Genomic DNA, 21,280 nt, shown 5'->3' with positions numbered 1-21,280 from the left:
TTTGTGTCCTTGTAAACCACATATACAAGTACACACATTTGTGAAATTTGGGAGAAATGTTATCAGACTACACTTTAAAAAAATGCAGGGTTCCACTCAATTCCTTTATGCTGTCCCAACACAAATTGATCAAATTAGAAGTGGATTTAACTCAAAACAATTAAGTTGTCCCCCAAAAAATCTAAGAATTGTGATGTTTCCGTTCATTTTAATTAAGTAGGTATTATTTTTTGAGGGTATATAAGATAAATACAATTTGACTCAAAGCCATACAGTACCTAATATATGTAGAAAATCTAAAGCAACCTGAGAATTGGTCTCTTATCTTTTCCCACAGCTTTATGATCATACATTTTATCTCATAACTCTTATTATTAATAATTAAAAAACATTATGCATTTGTTTGTTTGTTCATCCAGTATATCAGAACATACAGTCACACATATAGGCCTCACCTGGTCAGTTTTCTGGTGGAAGTTAGCAGACATTTCCAATAGTGTGCTTCTCTCGTCCAGTGCAGCGGCGAATGCTTTCCACTCTTGCTCCAGCTGACCCGAGATCTGCTGAATCTGCTGGGTCGCGTAGTGACCTGACTCCAGCAGCCTGTTCCCCACTGACATAATCCGACTGATGTTCACATACACATTCTGCAAGACACCAAAAACAAAGTGATGTATTTACTGCGTCATTGAATGCTTTTTTTGTAAAGTTTGCTGTATCAGCATAGCAAAAAAACAAAGCAGTACAATGCTACAGCTCTTAAAATCAAAACTATTGATAACAGATGACAAACTGCTGATATGACATGCTATTTTCAAAAAAAATTTAAAAAAGACATATTCCATGAATCAACATATAACTAATAATCATTGTTACAATTTACAGTAAATAGTGATACAAAGCAAATAACCCTTGTATTGTATTGGTTTATAGTATTCCGATTGAAGTAATAGGATTGAAGTAATAATATTAATATTTGACATAAATGACAACACGGATACATTTAATAATAATTGTTAAAAATCACTGAAATACTCAATTAAAATAAGTTGTGTTTGCTTATTTAAATTAAAAGTGACATTCTGATTTATTATTTTCAACATATTAGTTCATAATTTTCAACTTATTTCTTATTAGACTTTCAGTCAGAAGTTATTAGAAGTGATTTTTGCCAATTTAGTTTAGTTTTGCATGTTTAATTTACCACATAAATATATAAAACATACAAAGTGACATTCTAATTTAGTGTTTTTTACACATTATTTTGTCATTTTCAACTTATTCCTTTCAGTTAGATGTTATAAGAAATGAATTTTTGCCAATTTAGCTCACTTTTTTGCATGTTTAATATACAGTAAAATACAATTTACCATAAAAATATATAAAACAAACAAAATGACATTCTGATTTAGTATTTCCAACAAATTAGTTTGTAATTTTCAACTTATTCCTTATTAGACTTTCAGTCAGACATTATTAGAAGTGATTTTTGCTAGTTTAGTTCACTTTTTGCATGTTTAATTCACAGTAAAATATAATTTACCTTAAAAATATATTTTAAAAAAGTGACATTTTGATTTATTAATTTCATCATATTAGTTTGTACATTTCAACGTATTTCTTATAAGACTTTAATGTTGTGTTCACATCAGACACGTTGAAGCGCCATCCTGTGGCACGAGTTGCGCGAATCGCTCTAGTTGGAAAATCTGAACTTCAGCAGACATTCGCGTCGCATTAACCAATCATGAGCTTGCTATTATAGGGGAGTGATTGAGATGTAGTGCCTGTCATTGGTGTCCTGAGGGGAAATCCTCTTGCCAACAGTTCATCAAACTGAGCTCGGCTCAGTCTGAAGCACCATTGAAAGCCTCCAACATCCAGGTAAAGTTTCTGGAGGAGTTTATGAACTTACAGAGCTGGGTGCGCTTCTGAAAGTATCTAGTGGACTCAGACACGGCGCCAAATGAATCTACATTGTTTTCAGCCTTCCTAAAGCACATAAAGCACAGCTACTCTCTTAATAAAATCCATGTTAGCCATTTAGCAAGAGTCACCGGGCAGACAGAAGCCCTGCCCATGACACGCATCTGCTTGTATTGTGAAGTGTATTTGACACGTGAATGAAGCGAATTTGACGCGCCAATGAAGCGAGTAAACTCAAAATGTTCATGCGTCTATTTACGCGCAAATATCGCGATTTGTTCGCACGTGCCGCGTCTGATGAAAGTAATTAGCAGTGATTTTTGTCAATTTAGTTCAATTTTTTGCATGTTGAATTTACAGTAAAATACAATTTATGATATAAATATATAGAACACACAATGTGACATTCTGTTTTCTTATTTCCAACTTATTAGTTTGTTCTTTTCAACTTATTCCTTTCAGTCAGAAGTTATTAGAAGTTATTTGTGCCAATTTAGTCCACTTTTTCGTATGTTCGATTAACAGTAAAATACCGTTTACAATAAAAAATATATAAAACATACCAAATAACACCAAATATTTAACCTTGTAAGGCCTAAAAAAGCTCCACCTTATTTAATTTTAACCTAAAGTTTTGGTTTCACCTGCAAAAACATATTCAGAGAAAGTATCTGTTATCATGATCAGTAATTACGGATATGAATCGTTCATAATCGTTCATGGGAGTGTCTGAAGTGAATGTGTGTTCTTAAGGGAACTAAAGTCTTGTGCACAAGAGTAGCAGAGCTCTGGTTACCATGCTGTTTCCTCACATGGGGCTAATTACACAGCCCAGAGGCATTCAAAAGGGTACAGGATCAATACACAGTGAGATGTCAGATGAAAACCTGATGGGGGTTTGTTATCGGCCTGTGTGGAATAATAAACTCCAGCAGTAATGTCCGTGCACGTGAAAACCTGGAGCAATAACAGTCACATGCATATGCAAACGCACAAACAACCTAGTTCTAATAAACTTCAATAAGTGACGGGTGCAAAATTCAATGGCGACTAATTCAATAATTTTTAATAGTACTGTAAGTCTCCCAATTTTAGAAGCTTATAAGCATATCCAGTTGAAGTCAGAATTATTAGCCCCCTTGAATTATCAGCCCTCCAGTTTATTTTTTCCCCAATTTCTGTTTAACGGAGAGCAGATTTTTCCAACACATTTCTAAAAATAATAGTTTTAATAACTCATTTCTAATAACTGATTTACTTTATCTTTGTCATGATGACAGTATATAATATTTTACTAGATATTTTTCAAGACACTTCTATACAGCTTAAAGTGACATTTAAAGGCTTAACTAGGTTAATAAGGTTAACTAGGCATGTTAGGGTAATCAGGCAAGTTATTGTATAAGGATGGTTTGTTCTGTTGACTATCGAAAAAATAAATAAATAAATAAATCGCTTAAAGGGGCTAATAATCTTGATTTTAAAATGGTTCATAAAAATTCAAAACTGCTTTTATTTTAGCTGAAATAAAACAAGTAAGACTTTCTCTAGAACAAAAATTATTATCAGACATACTGTGAAAATTTCATTGCTCTGTTAAACATAATTTGGGAAATATAAAAAAAAAAAAGAAAAAAAATTCAAAGGGGGCTAATAATTCTGACTTCAATGTACTGTATGTATATCAGCATATTTGCATCTCCAATATCAAACTATTATTTTTCAAATACAACAAAACAGTTTAAAACAACAATAATTATTTGTATGTGTATTTAGGGACATTCTGTAATGAAATATGACTTAAAGGCTCCCACTACACTTATTTTAACTGTCTTTGCCTGCTAAATCATACATTCAGCTTCAATTATTATAAAAAATTATCAACAATTTATGTTACTTTAACTTATTTAAAAAAAAGTTCACATTTTTTTGTTATACAAAGTTTAACTTCATATTTTAGCCAGTTTGATTAATGTAAGTCAAGATGACTAGAAAAGATAATTTGATTCAACTCAAAAATTTAAAGCAGCAATAATTTTTTTTTTTACATTGTGTGTAATTCTAGAATGAAGTTGAAATTAACATTTGCATGAACGATCTACACTCACCAGCCACATCATTAGGTACACCTGTCCAACTGTCCAACGCAAATTTCCAATCAGCATTTAGACATGTAGACATGGTTAAGACGATGGGGAAGAAAGGTGATTTAAGTGACTTTGAACGTGGCACAGTTGTTTCCAGTATCTTGTTGAATCTATGCCATGAAGGATTAAGGGAGTTCTGAAGGCAAAAAAAGGGTCCAACCCGGTACTAGTAAGGTGTACCTAATAAAGTGGCCGATGAGTGTATTTTCTGTATTATTTGTCATTTCAGTTCAAATAAAAATTATGTCTTTTTTTACGATCTGGTCAACACTGTAATAAAAACATTGACTCAATGAGTGAAGTAGCAACGGTTTCTGCTGTTCTGACGTCAGCTGCAGATATGAACGAATGGGGGAAGTAGTTCCTCATCCAAAAGTGTTTTTAGACTCAGTGTTTGATTTTCTTTTTTATATACACAATTATGCCATCAAACTGTTGTATAAATGTAATATCACATGAATAGCAGTGCGATATGGCTGTATATTGTCACTAATGGGACACTTTATTGTCACGGTTGATGATGCATACGCTCTTTCTGTCATGTCACGTGGGATTGTTTTGTATTTCTGTTGTGTGTTGTGATCACGTGACTCACCACTAGGATCAGCTGATCTGGCTTCAGCCCAGCTGTTGGCACTTAGCTTCTTCTATTTAAGAAGCGTTGTTACGTGCTTCATTGTCAGTTCGTTACACTTGTTTATAGTCTCTCTGTGTTTTTGTCAGGAACCCTGATCTGTTTATCTCTTGGACTCTACTACTTCTTACTACTTCCTCTTCCGAGACTGGATGTTTTTGTGTGGTTGCTCACTGAGCATTCTGATTCATTCATTAAATTTTACTTGCAATTGGATCCATCTGACTAGTGTGTTTCCTGAACGTTACATTTTTATATATATACTTATATATATATATATATATATATATATATATATATATATATATATATATATATATATATATATATATATATATATACACACACTGAAAAAAAATATGCATTGAGCTTACTAATTTACTAACAAACAAATTATGTTGAACAGTACTGAAATGAATTTGTTTAAATCCAGCCTATATAATTTTTTTGCAACCACTTCAGTGTATATGAAGAATTCCAATGCAAAAAAACTCTTAAGCGTCATCTGAAATTAGCTTTTTTTAATTCAGCCTCCTATTTTTCTGTTCTATTATTTCACTCTAAATGCAACAAGAAGAACATATTGCTTCCCATAAATATGAAATTACCAAACCTACAGTACACACAGGAGCCTGAGAAAAATGCTCATTTAAGAAGAAAATGTCAGCATCTGAACTCTTCATATCAACACTGATTCTATGAACACACTGAATCTGTTGTCAAATGGAAATATTTCTAACCATTTCTAAATAATCCCGCCTGCAGATGTAGATAGGACATGAAATCAGAGTACAAATAGGATCACTGTATAGCACTCACCCTGAGCTTGCTTTCAGAGCTGCCTGAATAAGATAGACACGCACCAGTAAACACAAATCCCCACCATTATGCATCACAGGCCTTGTGGATCACATCGTGGAAATAATTAAGAATTTCTGGTATCTAATTTCCATGTAAATCAAACCAATGTCAGTAAACTCAGGCTAAACGCATGCTAAATATAATAGGTGGTAATGTCATTTCATAAAAGCTAAACAAATTTACAAAACAAAGACCAAAGTTAAAACAGTTAAAGGATTAGTTGACTCCCAAAAAAATAAAATTCAGTTATTAATTGCTCATGTAATTCCAATTCCGAGACCTTCATTCATCTTCAGAACTCAATAAAGATAGTTTAGATGAAATCCAAGAGCTATCTGGACAGCAACATTCCAGAGACGTTCAAAGACCAGACAAGGAATCAAGTTCAGTCAAAGTCGCTTTAAGGCAAGTCATTTCACTCAGCGGCCATCTCTGAAATGCATCTCGGGCAGCTCCGGTATTCTGTCTGAATGGGGAAACATCAAATTCTTCGAACTGCTAGCCAAGCTTACAATTACATAATATATTTGGAATCAACAATAAAATTAAACAACAACTGTCTCATAAGTTTCTAAGGGTTCTATTTTAGCGATCTAGGCACAAAGTCTAAAGCGCATGGAGCAAAAGCATTAAGGCCATGTCAAAATCCACTTTTGCTATTTTAAGGACGAAAAAATCCGCTCTGTGCCACGTTGCATAGTCTAACAGGGTTGAGCTTATTCTCTTAATGAGTTATAGGTGTGTTTTGAGAATAAACCATCATCTCCCATTCCCTTAAAGAGTCAGTTGCGTTGCCCCATAGTGCATTTGCTATTCACATGGCAAACTTTGTAAGTGGAAAAACTGAATGCTTCACTAGTGAAAAAACAGTTGAACAGTGCATCTGCAGCGCGAGAATGAGCCAACTTATTCTTTACTTTCACTTTCACTCTCTTTTATGGATAAGGAAACGTGTTGTACGCCAGACATCCATTAGCCTACATAATTAATTTTGCTTCTCAAGCACAAAGATTGATTTCACAACTATTTCTAAATTCAGTTCTAATTTCCAGCAAACGAATAAATGAACAGTAATAATAAAGTGTGTTCAAACAACTGAGTTATATCCAAATACACATGCCATGCCCCATATGGTCCACAACCTGACAGGTAGACAAATCTAAGCATGTTTTTAATAAAACAATTATAAATATGCATATGATAAACAATGCTACTACTAATAATAAAATTATATAAAAGCAAATTGTTATGAATAAACTGAAAAAGCTCCCCGATATGAAGAAGGCATGAAGGCAGTGGCTTTTATATTTGTATAGAAAATAATTATTTTGTAATATTTTATTCCTTTATTGATATTTGTGCATTGCTGTACATCCTGTGTGTAAGGGAGGCGCACAACTAACGCGCTCTGCGCTGGACTTTGGAACTGCTTTCAGCTGTTCTGTTGCGCAGTCTATTTTGGTTCCTCAAAAAAGCAACGCGCCAACAATGCACCTTAACACACCTCTTATCTAGACTGAAACACTCATGAGTCCACAAAGTGGCGCAAATGGATTTGCTATTTAAACAACGTGGTGGAAAATGGGAAAATTTGTGTTGCGCTTTTCTGAAACTAGCATTACTTCATAGAAACACGTCTTGTGCCTTATTGTGCCAGGTGTATGAAAGGGCCCTAAATGACTCTGTTTCTCACCTTTCAGCATTCAGTCGTTCATGTTTGTTCCTGTCTTTCAGGTCTCGTTCTGCTGTTCCCCGAGACTTATGAGTTATCTTGCGTCCCATGCTACCGGAGTTGCTGTCAGCTTTTGTTCCTTGAATATTGTACCGAGCAATTCAGTGAATAAAATTTTACTTGCAATTGGATCTGTTTACATCTCATCCTTGTGATAGAATCAAACAAAATTTGCATATTCTCAGGTTGCCTTAGTTAATGCGCATGCGCACTCGAAAGGAAAGACATCCCGACACCAACCTCATTTATGGCCGTTCTACACATTATCATCCTCTGAACAATGACTGTCTGATCGCACTGGTCTTCTAAAGTAATCCACAACTTAGTCTTCTCCAGAAATGAAAGCGATTCTTTGTTTACAAGTTTGTAGGCGTTTGAGTAGTTGCTGACATGTGACGTGCGTTTGACAGTATGGACTGTACCTTGTGTTCGTTTAAAAACGTGTTCGTCATTTAATAGTACAGATTTCAAGCTTTATGTGGATATATTTCTTATGTCTGTGAAGCAAGTATTGGCTGAGATTCCAGTGTGTTTGTTAACCACAAAACTGTTCGTAAAAGCACACACCTGGTCCCCCGGAGAAATGTAGGTCTATAGCGATCGATGATTGGCTCCTGTACTAGTAGGCGAGGCTTCATTCACCATATTGACTGTTACACTTTTACCCATTCAAAACTACATGAGTGACACGTCCTGTGTATTCTATAGTCTTTGGTTCATTGGTTTAACTGTAACCATATGAAGCTCCAAGAACAGTCCTGTGCACCAAAACAATTGTAAAAAGCAACATTGTTTGCCTATGATTCCACTTCTGATCAGGGTGCACATTTTCTACAGGCAACTAGTGGTGTAATGGATCACAAAGCCATTTGCTTTCCATTTATACAAAAATATTACTGCAAAAAAAACATTGGTTTAAACAAACAGAACTGAGAAGCTGTAGTTTTAACTAAAATGAAAATCAAGAAAGAACCAGCTAAAAAAGAAAAGTATTTCAATACGAAATATGATCTTTGCTACTGTTGCTGATAATGCTAAATAGAGATGTAACATCTTGTACAACATTTATTAACATATTTATTTTCAATCAATGATTCAACAATTCACACATAAAATTTCCTGTTTCATTATAGGTGGATCATTTTTGAAAACCTATTCAGTGACATGGTTTTTATGGTTGTTTGTCGCCACCTGTTGGGTAAACATTGTAATTGTTTTCACTAGCGTCAAGTTCCCATTCTTTTAGCGGATTGGAACGAGATGACGATAACTAATGACAGAATTTTTGGTTTAGCGAATACTTTAAATATTAAATATAATTTTTCATTTATTTATTTATTTTTTTTGTGCAAACAGTAGCTATATTTGTATATAAATAACTTTTGCAGCTCCATCAGGCATTATCTGACCCATAAAAAGAAAAGAAAGGAAAAGAAAAGAAAAGAAAAGAAAAGAGAAAAGGAAAATAAAGGAAAGGAAAGGACACTGAAATGTCAAGTCACTTGGGTACAGACTAAGGAAGCGCTCTACCTGTATTTACACAGCTCACATTACAGGACCTCAACGCAGCCAAGACACACATACCACAGAACAAAAGCCTTCCTCATATAAAATAACCACTTTATAGCAGTACAGGAGCCTGAAGTCTCAAACAGAAAGAGTTGCGCAACAACAGTCTACCCTACACTCCTATAGACACATTTAAAGGGATAGTTCACCCAAAACAGAATATTCTGTCATGGTTTACTCATTCTTTACTTGTTCCAAGCATGTTTGAACCTTTCTTTTTTACTGAACAACAACAAAAAAAAGGCATTTTGAAGAAATCTGGAAACCATTGACTTTAATACACAATTAAGTCAACTTATTAGTTTTTTTACAAATGGACAAGGTGGATTGAACATAAAACAATTAAGCTAACAAAATAAACTCGAGAACTGTGTTATTTTAACTTCCAGCAGGCACAGGACATCAACATGATGTCGGATTAACGTTGTACCCCAACGTTGTGGGGACGTTGCATTTTATTGTATCTGTTTGATGTCAGAACTCAACGTCAGGCCGACGTTAATGTCCAACGTCCAACCCAATATCAACCAAATATCAATGTGTAAAGGCTGATTTATACTTCAGTGTCAAGCGCACGTGTATGCTCTGTCGCAACCTGAACGCGGTCGCATAGCCCTCACCCTGGTTGACGCCGTCACAGATGCGCAACTTTCAAAAAATGTAACTACACATCGCAATGACGCATATTGCAAGCTCTCTGACACAGATATCTGACACAGAGGAGCATTTAAACCTACTGCCCCCTAGCGTTTCGAAAGTGTGTGCAGAGCAACACCAACAGCATGCAGAAGTATAAATGCAATTTAGCCAATTGAGTGAGCACATTTTCGTTCTGCCCAATCAGAATTGTGCAACCGAACTATGCAGAACACTCACAAAAAACAAACAAACAAACAAACAGAAAAGCAGGGACAAGTGGGATGATGGTGTCTGCCACTTCAGAAGCATTAATAGATGAATTCTTATCAAAGAATATCAGGACATCGTTAATATGGGAATATTTTGGTTTCACAGACACTAAACAAAAACAGGTAGTCTGTTAGAACTGCTGCCACAGCACGAGGAAATACAACAACCAACACCTAAAAACACCACACATGAGGACTGTCTTGCTAAAAAGTCAACTGAAAGTATTGCCACTGGCACTCAACCTACAGTAGTAGCAAGCAACAACAAAATACATCAGAGTTGTTTCAGCCATGTTAGTTTGCTGGGTGTTCTGTATTTTTATTTATTTTTTTTTTTTTATAAGCTAAACTGTCTCCTTAATTTGAGTTCAACTTGTTCACAGAAAGGTCATTTTATTTGTGGCTCTAGAGAAAAATTTGTGTTTCTTTTCTGAATATTTAAAATACAAATTTGAATAAATGTTTAAGGCAAGGCAAGTTTGTTTATATAGCACATTTCATACACAGTGGCAATTCAAAATACTTTACATAAACAGGAATAAAAAAGACAAGTATAAACAAAATAGAAACAAATAAAAATAGATGAAAACAGCGAAAGACAGTTTTTCCATTTTCCAAAACACCAGTTTATCATATTTTCTCATTTTACTCTCGGACTTCCCTATTCTGGTGATAAAGTAAATCGAAGTAAATCACACTGCCCCCCACAACAGATTATCTGTGATGAGTCATCGCCTCGGATCTCATTTATATTAATTACGTTGCTATCCCACAGAGACAGATCTACCAGTATGGTGATGGAACAAGTTACATTTTTTTTTAAACTGCCCAATCAGATACACTTTTTCCATATTCCAAAACACCGGTGTATCATATTTTACTCTGGAACTTCTCCATTCTGGTGATTACCCCACCTCTTTTCCGGTACCTATTAATCTATTGGACGTCTTCAACAGATTTGATGTTTAAGTTATTATCTTTTCAGTTCCTTTTTTAACGAACACACTGCAGTTTAGCAGTAAGAAGCTATGATACAGATTATCAGGCTGAAGCTTGACTAAAAAATTGAATCGCAAATTAAATTGAAATCGCAATATGCTTAAAAAAATTATTAATTGAAAAAAAGAAACTGCAATTAGATATTTTCCCCAAATCGCACAGCCCTATTACAGCTTTATTCAAAAGATCATCTTTTGTGTTCAACAGTAAATTTTTGAGTGAACTACCCCTTTAAAACACAGGGTTAATATTATTATCATGCAAAATCCCTTTACTCTTCTAAATTCAGGACGATCAAGAAATGCCTGGAACATTATATCTTCCTCTGGAAACCTCTGGGACTAATCAATACACCAGCATGATAGGAGATTACCCAGCCATGTGTAAAAAAAAAAAAAAGCCAGGGGGTGTTTTCCACACGTTGCCTTTTATAAGAGAGTGGGGGCTGAGTTCATTTACAACCTGACAAGCGTAACGTTCCGCTCAGGTGACATTACCCCTGGAACTCCATGGCATAGCTGCTTAAGCGTGTCTATTAAGAAAGGATACAACTAGGCCCTCAGTTTGCAATGCACTGGTCATTGACGTCTGCATAAATCGCATATTGGACTGCTGTCAATGATTGTGGCAAATGCCAAAATATCTGCAGGCAATTCAATTGGATTTCCTCTTTGTTGGGGTAAGCTACCAGCACTGATTATTATTGATTACTTAAAAAAGAACTAAAAGGTTTTTAGAAGTCTGTTTCCAGTTATCTTAACGTCAGAGAAAAGTAATTCCGGACAAAGTATTTAAAAGATTCACTCAATATGTGCGTTATTTCCTTTATCACACAATAATGAGCTGATGTTACAAACACGTTTAAAGAAGACTTGATACCCCAGAACAAACTAATTAATTAAGGGAGTGAGAACATTGAGAATTCATCTTCCAAACCATACTGTTGTTTTACTCTGGGACATTATTAAAGGTGATGTATGTACGTTTTTGACTCTTTTAAGCATAAAAATACTATAATGTGTTTGCAGATATTTAAGAAACATGCTAAGAGAACATTATTGTTTATCTGGAAAAAAATGCTAGTCAATTATTTTGCTTTAAAAAATGTGCGTTATGTGCCAGAATGCTGTGTTTGTTTTGGTTCTTTGGTCCTGCCCACTGCCAGTTTAGCCAATTATATTTCAGCACCCCAGGTTACCTTTGTGGAAAACTGTGTATTTCATTCATTCAGTCAGGAAGGCTCTTAAAGTGTGCATCCACAACCGAAATGTGACCTCTGGTGGACAGTAGCAGACTCCAAAATGAGACGCAGATTCAGAGTTCCACATGAGGTGGTTAATAATTAGTAAAAAATATAAATATATTTATATATTGACAAGCTATTTGGCTGTTTGCACCAGATGAAACACGACAGAAATTTAAATACAGCCATTCAGAAACACAGAATAGTGCACTTACTGCACCCCAACGAAATGGTACGGTTATAATCTAATTAATACATAATAAACATATACAGTAGCATTATTAAATGTACATGCTGAATCGCTGATATGTGTTGGCTTTTCCAGTTCTAAAGTTCAATTTCAAACAGTATTATAATTTTATTTTCAAGATCTGAGGTGAGTATATGAGTATCTACTTTCAGTATATTGCAATAAATGTCATGTAAAATGGTATTCAAACTCACATTATTAGCCTTTAACACTGAATAAAACTCCTTTTAATATGAAAAATATTCCTTCTGGCTGCTAAATAGGCTCTGAGGACTAAATTATTTCAAACAGTGCAACAGAGCGGTGCGGGACAAGATGTGATGGTGACTTCGGGTCCATGCGGTTATCCGCAGGACTCCTGCAAATTGGTTATATGTAAATATAATTGGATACAAGCAAATGAAGTTATATTCATCCACGCACAAAAGTGATGCATTAAGGTCCTTTCAGAATGGAGGACTCGACGCCTGCGAGATTGTTTCTACTTGATGAAGGTGTTTTCTCCATATTTTGTTCAGTTGAGTGAGGCGTGGCTTCAGGTCTGATCATCATCATCACCATCATCATCATCAAAAAAATAATCATCAACAATGTCACATTTGTGTTTGCTAAAATCTAATACAATGTTCCGCTTATGATTATTGTTTACTGATGAGGAAAATTTCATTTTAGACACAGGATTGCCGACTCGCCGCAGCCATGGCTCTAATATAAATTTTTTGACTGTAGCCCTACATACAAAACTTTTTACAGAGCTAAAAAAAGTTTTTATTAGTTATTAATAATTTGTTTAATAATTCACTAAAGCCAAAATGAATACACTCTCAGCATTCACTCTCACACCACTGAGCCACTGTGTCGCCCAAAATGCACACCAGATTTGTTTTTTTGTTTGTTTGTTTTTTAACACAATGTGCACAAAGTGTAATCAAAAGCATCTTCTTCTCTACATGACACATTTAGTTTTATTTATTAACCACTGGGGGGCCAAAAGTTACAAAGTTTACCTTAACAAAAAGTGTTTAAATCCGTTCACGCCTAATATCAGACAGGAAGTAAGGCTCCTAGGACTTCCTGAGGAGGTGACTGCAGTGCCCCCGGCTGCCCGGCATTTAGGCTAACCCAAAGCAAACAGTTGACAAAGCATTTCATCTGCTAAGTTGTGCACAATGTGAGAAGGGGTGAGCTGGAGCTGTGATTTTAGCACACTCAGCCAAAGCTAACACACTAACAAAGGGCCAACAAAGAGCACGATAACAACCTAGTCAAAACATCCTAGTTACTGGTAAAAGGTTGTAACCTTTAAAATGATTTTTATATTGAAAGTTTGAGAACATAATGCATCAATCTAATATTTGACTCATATACATTTATATATTTAAAAAATATATATTGAACTTATTATATATTTATACAAATTTTTTTATATTTGACTTCTCAAAACCTACATAACACGTTTTATAGTTATAGTTTTTCTTGTGTATCCAGAGCTACATTATCTTGCTTTCATATCTAATTTGATTGCTTTCTTAATTTTTTATATAATTTAAAACTTTTAATTATATAATTATAATAATAGTAATAACAACAACAACTATTATTATTATTATTATTATTATTATTATTATTATTATTATTGTTGTTGTTGTTGTTGTTGTTGTTTTAATGGTTTTTGAATTCCTATTATAATATTTAATATAATTAATACTATTTAAAGCAAGGACCTCATGAACATTTAGTGTAATTTAAAAGAGGTCTGGATTCACAAATGCTTAATAAATCTAAAATTAGTACACTTTATCCACTGTATATTGTATATACTGTATATACATTCACTAGCCACTTTATTAGGTACACCTGTTCAACTGCTCGTTAATGTAAATTTCTAATCAGTCAATCACATGGCAGCAACTCAATGCATTTAGGCATGTAGACATGGTCAAGGCGATCTGCTGCAGTTCAAACCGAGCATCAAAATGGGGAAAAAAGGTGATTTAAGTGACTTAGAACTGGTTGTTGGTGCCAGACGGACTGGTCTGAGTATTTCAGAAACTGCTGATCTACTGGGATTTTCATGCACAGCCATCTCTAGGGTTTACAGAGAATGGTCCGAAAAAAAGAAATGGCCAGACCGATTCAAGCTGATAGAAAGGCAACAGTAACTCAAATAACCACTCGTTACAACCGAGCTATGCAGAAGAGCGTCTCTGAACGCACAACACGTCTGGAAACTGAGTCTACAATTCACACAGGCTCACCAAAATAGGAAAATAGAAGATTGGTTAAACGTTGTCTGGTCTAATGAGTATCGACTTCAGCTGCTGTAGGGTCAGAATTTGGCATCAACCACATGAAAGCATGGATCCATCCTGCCTCCTGGTTCAGGCTGGTGGTGGTGTAATGGTTTGGGGGGCATTTTTCTCACTTTGGGTCCATTAGTACCAATTAAGCATTGTGTCAATGCCACAGCCTACCTGAATATTGTTGCTGACCATGTCATCTCTTTATGATCACAGTGTACTCTGATGGCTATTCCACAAGGATAACACGCCATGTCATAAAAACACAAATCATCTCAGACTGGTTTCTTGAACATGACAATAAGTTCACTGTACTCAAATGGCCTCCACAGTCACCAGATCTCAATCCAATAGAGCATATATGCCACAAAGGATTAAGGGAGTTCTAAAGGCATAAGGACGGTCAAACCAGTACTAGTAAGGTGTACCCAATATATAGTGTTTTTTTAATGTGCATTTTCAAACTCTCTTTTCAAGTTTGGTTCCATTAATTTGCAAAGATGCAAAACAAACTTAAAAACATGCTACATTCCAAACAAAAATGATAATAAGTAATATGTAGAGCGAGCAGAGCTAATGCCTCTGCTTCTGCAAATAATAATAATGATAATAATTATAATAATATGAATATATTCAAAATAATAAATAATTTCATTAATCAATTTAATTTAAATCCACTTAAATCTACTAGTGAAAAAATTATGCATTAATGTTATAAAAAAATTCAACAATCTGTATGTCTAAAAAGAATCCAAAACTGTTCAAAAACTAATGAATAAGAATGCAAAAAGCCTGAAATGAACTGAGCTGAACAATGACACCTTTTTACTTCTGTAAAAAGCTGCTTTAAAGCTGAATTGTATTTCTTAACAGATCAATTTTGCAACATCACACTGTCACTGAAGTGAATCAATGTAACTGACTGAGCCAAATAATAACTTTTGGTCTTCTGCAGACCTACTTTCAAAACTGATACATTTTTTTCACACTATTATTTTCCTACATATTTCTGTGATTTTATACTTCACTGGAATCAAATCATATTTTGCTTATGCAAACATATATGTCAAGGCATGTATGTCATTTTTGTGAAAAATGTCCATTTTGAGTGCTATTAAGCAGGTTCTAATTAGTAAATTCTGCACTAGTAACTATGTAAATGCTGTAAACGCTTTTTATTCATTATTAGTTTATCTTAGTAAACTTACATTAACTAATTGTAAAGTGTGACCCACAATTCTTAATGAGTGAAAAAGGGAACGCATTTTAAACTCTACTGGACATTTGCATGCAGAGGTCACAATGCACGTAGACACTTCTGATTGGCTGAACAACAGTTATGGTTAGATATGGATGGGCAGATGGCAGATGAGATCACAGAGATGGAAAATCTGTGACTGACGCTATGCAGTTTTTTTTATGTTTGTTTTGTTCTGGTGAAACTCTCTCCCTTTGAAACCTACTGGGGGTGATTAACAAGTCTGCAGTGGTCGCACCGCTCGCACACACACGCACGCACGCACGCACGCACGCACGCACGCACGCACGCACGCACACACACACACACACACACACACACACACACACACACACACAGGATAATGTCCTTGTCACTATTCTACAGTGGCATTACATTCCCTCCAAATATGTTGAAACTAAAATAAAATAAATAAAATTTACATTTAAAATTTTTATTAAATAAATAGTCAAATAAATTAAATATAAAATATATAAAATAAAAATGTAATTTAATTTAAAATGAATAAATTAATTTAATTAAATATAAAATTAAATAAAAAATGTGAAACAAAAAACAAGATAAAATAAAAAATAAAATAAATAAGAAAATGATATAAGAAAATAAAATAAAAATATAAAATAAAATAATAAATAATAATAAAATATTATAAATACATTTAAACAATAAATAAATAAATATATAAAATACAACAATAAATAAATAATGATAAAAATTTATTAAATTTAAAATTAAAAACAATAAAGTAATATAGTAAAATAAATTAAATAAGAAACCAAAATAAAATAAATATATAGAAATAAAACTATAAATAATAACATAAAATAAATTAATAAAAAAATTAATAAATATATAAAATAAAATAATAAAAATGTAATTTTAAAAAACAAATATAGTAAAATAAAATAAATAAGAAAATAAAATAAAATAAACATATAGAATAAAACAGAATTATGAATTATAATAAAATAAGTTAATTAAAAAAATGTAATAAATATATTAAATAAAATAATAAATAGTCATACAAATAAATAAATTAAAACTAAATTAAATTAAAAATTAAATTAAATGAATGCAGTAATGCACAGAGTGATCATCCTCTTTGTGATCTACTTCCTCCAACAAGAGGAAAAATTAGTCGGCTCCTCAGAAAGCAAAGAAATCAGACACTTTACAAAACAAGGACAAAACGCTATACTTATTCTACACCTCTGGGCAATACACTGTTTAATGAAAATAACATGGACACTAAAGGGCTTTCAACATGTAGTATTTCTAAATGTGTTTTTAACCATTTTGATCTTTGATCTTGAGATCCAAGTGATGTTTGAATGGCTTGAAGTAGGAGTTTATGGTTTATATGGATACAATTAGAAGGGTTGTACAGTATTTGTACTTTTCTATTTGATTCATTTAGCTTTTATTTGTTTTTTGTATTTACGCATGGGTGTCATTTCTGTAATAATGCAATCCTGATATTGCTATGCAGGAAATAAATAAACCTGAAACTATTATATGACAACAGAAAACTCATTCTTGCGTGGATGAGTGAGTCGGGGCACGTGCACAAACGCACATCATTTTAATGATGTAACACACATCACTGTTCTAATGCCTAAGGTGCTGACAAATATTACTGCTGGGCCACTGAATACAGTCTTACCATGCAGTTCATAGCAAAGTGGTTGTGTTGTGTCTGCAGCTCCATCACGTGCTGATGGTTGGCTCCTATCTCGGTGTAGGTGGTCAGGAACAGGCCTTTATTGTGGACAATCCAATCGAACATCTGTTGAGAAGAAAAAAAAAACTGAACTGAAATGGAAGACATGGATTAAAAAAAAACACATTTGCTGAGATGTTGAGTAATCTGTTTGTTTTCTGTTTCAAATGATCGTATAAAATTGTACCTATCCATATAGAATCATTTTATTGTATATATTTTTTAAGAAATACAGAGTAGGTGTCTGGTTCGCATTGCTGGTGATAAGTCAGACTTGTTTCCAGTGCATGTTGGACTCCGGCAGGGCTGCCTTTTGTCACTAATTCTGTTAATAATTTTTAAGCTTAACCAGGTTAATAAGGTTAACAAGGCAGGTTAGGGTAATTAGGGAAGTCATTGTATAACGATGGTTTGCTTTGTAGACTATCGAAAAAAATATATAGCTTAAAGGGGCTAATAATTTTGACCCTAAAATGTTTTTTTTTTTTTTTTAACTGCTTTTATTCTAGCCGAAATAAAACAGATAAGACTTTCTCCAGAAGAAAAAATATTATCAGAGATACTGTGAAAATTGCATTGCTCTGTTAAACATCATTTGGGAAATATTTAAAAAAGAAAAAGAAATTCAAAGGGGGGCTAATAATTCCGACTTCAACTGTATGTATATATTTCTGTGTGTTTTTTAATTCTTAAGAAAAAATTATAATTAATAATAATAAATGTTTCTTGAGTGATTATTAAGCATATTCAAATTATTACTGAAGATTACCTTTAAAATATTATTGTGTTACTATCTTTTGATCAAATAAATACAAATATAAATCTTGCTGAACATAACTGACACAGACCTTTGAATACTAGCATATTTGCATTGATCATGTTAAATTGAATTATATTCACAAATTACTGACCAATTAGTTACAAGTTAGTGGTTACACATAAACGTTAAAATTAATTAGTCATTTGGGGTTGCATTGTGATGCTTAAAAACAAACTTTTAATAAGTAACTTGTTGTCAAAAGTATCAAATTCCGTGTATCTGTGTTTGCACTTGGTAAACAGTGGTGAAGGATGGTGAAGTGAAGTCAATTATTAACGGGAAATGGGTGTTTTTAAAAATTTCAGTAGCAATTGCTACCGAACTCGATACTTGTCAAAAGTATTAATTACATTAAAAATACATTAACAATTGAATTTTGAATATTAGCATATTTGCATTAGTCATATTACATTTTTTTGAAGCTAGTGGTTACACATAAAGGTTCAAATTAATTACTCATTCAGGGTTGCATTGTGATGCTTAAAAACAAACTTTTAATAAGTGAATTTAATAAATCTCATTCTAATGTTAATAATGCTACAAAACTTTCCATTATATAAACTTTTCCAACACTAAATGCCATTAGAATAAATGTAGGCTAAACAGTTTAGCTGTAGATATAGAAATGCTATCCCAATGTTTTTTAAAGCATAAATCTGAAATAAATGATTATTTTTGTTGCATCTAGCCACAGCCATATCACCCTGCAGCTCAAGACCGGTTACTTGCTGAAGCTAAGCAGGCCTTGAGCCCGTCAGTACCTGGACGGGAGACCACAAAAACTAGGTTGCTGTTGGAAATGGTATTAGTAAGGCCAGCAGGGGGCGCTCAACCTGTGGTCTGTGTGAGTCCTAATGCCCCAGTAAAAGTGAAGGGGACACTATACTGTCAGTGGGTTCTGTCTTTTGGATGAGACTTTAAACCGAGGTCCTGCCTCTCTGTGGTCATTAAAAATCCCATGGCACTTCTCGTAAAGAAAAGGGGTGTAACCCCAGGTGTCCTGGCCAAATTCCCTCCATTGGCCCTTTCCGATTATGGCCTTCTAATCATCCCCATCCACTGAATTGGCTCTATCACCATCTCTCCACTCCACCAATAGCTGGTGTGTGGTGAGCGCACTGGCGCCGTTGTCCTGTGGCTGCCGTCTCATCATCCAAGTGGATGCTTCACACTAGTGGTGGTGTGGAGAGATCCTCCTTATGATTGTAAAGCAATTTGATTGAATGACCATTCACAATAAATGTGCTATATAAAATAAACATTACTTTCTAAGCATTACTCTGTGGTTCAAACTGTAAACATGTCTGTTATAGACCTTACATATACTGTAGTGTAGTATTGTCAAAAGTATCGAATTCTGTACCAATTGGTACCAAGCCATGTAGATCAGTCAATCCATCAGCGAATCACACGCATGTCAGCTCAGAGATAGACCAGCTGATCTATGAGGCTTTCAATCAGCGACGTTTAAGTATGTGCTCAACAGTTGTTAGCGGGAAATGGGCGATTTAAAAATTTCAGTACCTATCAGTACCAAACTCGATACTTTTGACACCTGTTTATGTTCACACCTTCTCTGCGTCCTGCTGAAAGAGTCGCAGCTGAAAGCACTGGTCCAGTTTGAGTTTGCGCAAGTGCCAGGCTTGGTGCAGATGTTGGCGAGTTCCGTGAAGTTTATCCAGGAGCGCCTGGACTTTTGGAGCTAAACCCTGGATGTCTCCTCTTCCTTTATCCGCACACTGGATTCGCTGCAGTAGGTGCTGACCTTCAGTATCCAACTCCTCCACAGGGGCTTTAGTAACCTTTTTCTTGAGGGAAGCGTGTTCCTCCATAGCACGCCGAGACCCATCGAGGTCGGACGGCAGCTCCCGCTGGGACAGCATGTCCTGGAGTTCTTCTAACCGGGCTAGTATGCGAGCTGCGTTGCTTGTGAAGTCTTCGAAGGCCACTCGAACTTCAATCCACTCCTCGTGGTCATAATCCAGACTACCTTCAAAGTCTGGTGTCAGCTGGGATGGGTCCACCACTTTGGTCAAACCCTCAAGGGACACCATGATGGTCTGAAAGGGAAAAAAAGGACGTTTAGATCATATTCTGAATGTAATACACAGGCTATATATTGTTCTTAAGGCTGGTTTATACTTCTGCATCGAGCGATCGCTGTGACCCACAGCGCATGCCTTGCACAAAGCCATACATTTATACTTCTTCGTGCTATTTATGTTGCTCTGTAATAACACTTCCAAAACGCTAGCTGGCAGTAGGTTATGTTAAATTACTCTTCGCTGTTGTTTTGTTTTTTCTGAACGCTACCTTAATGTACAAGTAGCTCAAACTCGCTCATTCAGAGGCGAGAACCAGCGGACAAACTTTAATCATAAGGTAAACACAAAACATCTGGAGCTCCTTCACGAAACTCAACAGTAGTAAACACTCTCTCCATCTGGCTCGTAGCTCTCAGCCCTACCCACACTCGTCACAGATAAAAAGCAGACCAATCACAGAGCTTGCACTACCTGTCGTTGCGACGTGTAGTTGCATTTTTTGAGAGGTGCGCGTCAGCGAAGGCATAATACACGGTGAGGGCTATCCGACTACACGAAGGCAGTGCCTGGAGCATATACATGAGCTTGATGCAAAAGTATACTGTAAATCAACCTTTAGCGTAGCAATATGATACCATTTGCTCATCCTCTATACAGCAATGATAATGCGATGTTCAAATGGTGTTCGACAACGTTGTCAAAACATTCTATGTGACACAGTGGCAGTTCTAGTTTAAATGGCACCCTGGGTGAAATCACCCCAAACATCCCCCTTCCCCCATCCCCCAAGAAATAAAGACACTATGTAGTTGAGTTCATATATATTTAAAATATTCAAATATATATTTTAAATATATACATTTGAAAA

At 34.8% G+C, this 21,280-nt stretch overlaps 1 protein-coding gene across 7 annotated transcripts in view; it reads right to left on the bottom strand.

Annotated features, from left to right (window-relative positions):
- Positions 1 to 21,280, bottom strand: part of triob (trio Rho guanine nucleotide exchange factor b) — a 279,189-nt gene that overhangs the window by 145,336 nt on the left and 112,573 nt on the right. For all 7 annotated transcript variants that reach the window (XM_056475717.1, XM_056475716.1, XM_056475711.1 and 4 more), the window contains 3 exons: positions 19,939 to 20,427; positions 17,491 to 17,613; positions 456 to 647 (listed from right to left, as the gene is read on the bottom strand). In XM_056475717.1, the coding sequence (XP_056331692.1) occupies positions 456 to 647; positions 17,491 to 17,613; positions 19,939 to 20,427 (804 nt within the window). The remainder of the gene's footprint in view (positions 1 to 455; positions 648 to 17,490; positions 17,614 to 19,938; positions 20,428 to 21,280) is intronic.

This window comes from Danio aesculapii, chromosome 16, assembly GCF_903798145.1.
Source record: "Danio aesculapii chromosome 16, fDanAes4.1, whole genome shotgun sequence".
In the NCBI taxonomy this organism is placed as follows: Eukaryota; Metazoa; Chordata; class Actinopteri; order Cypriniformes; family Danionidae; genus Danio; species Danio aesculapii.
This window is presented reverse-complemented; position numbering and strand designations above follow the sequence as displayed.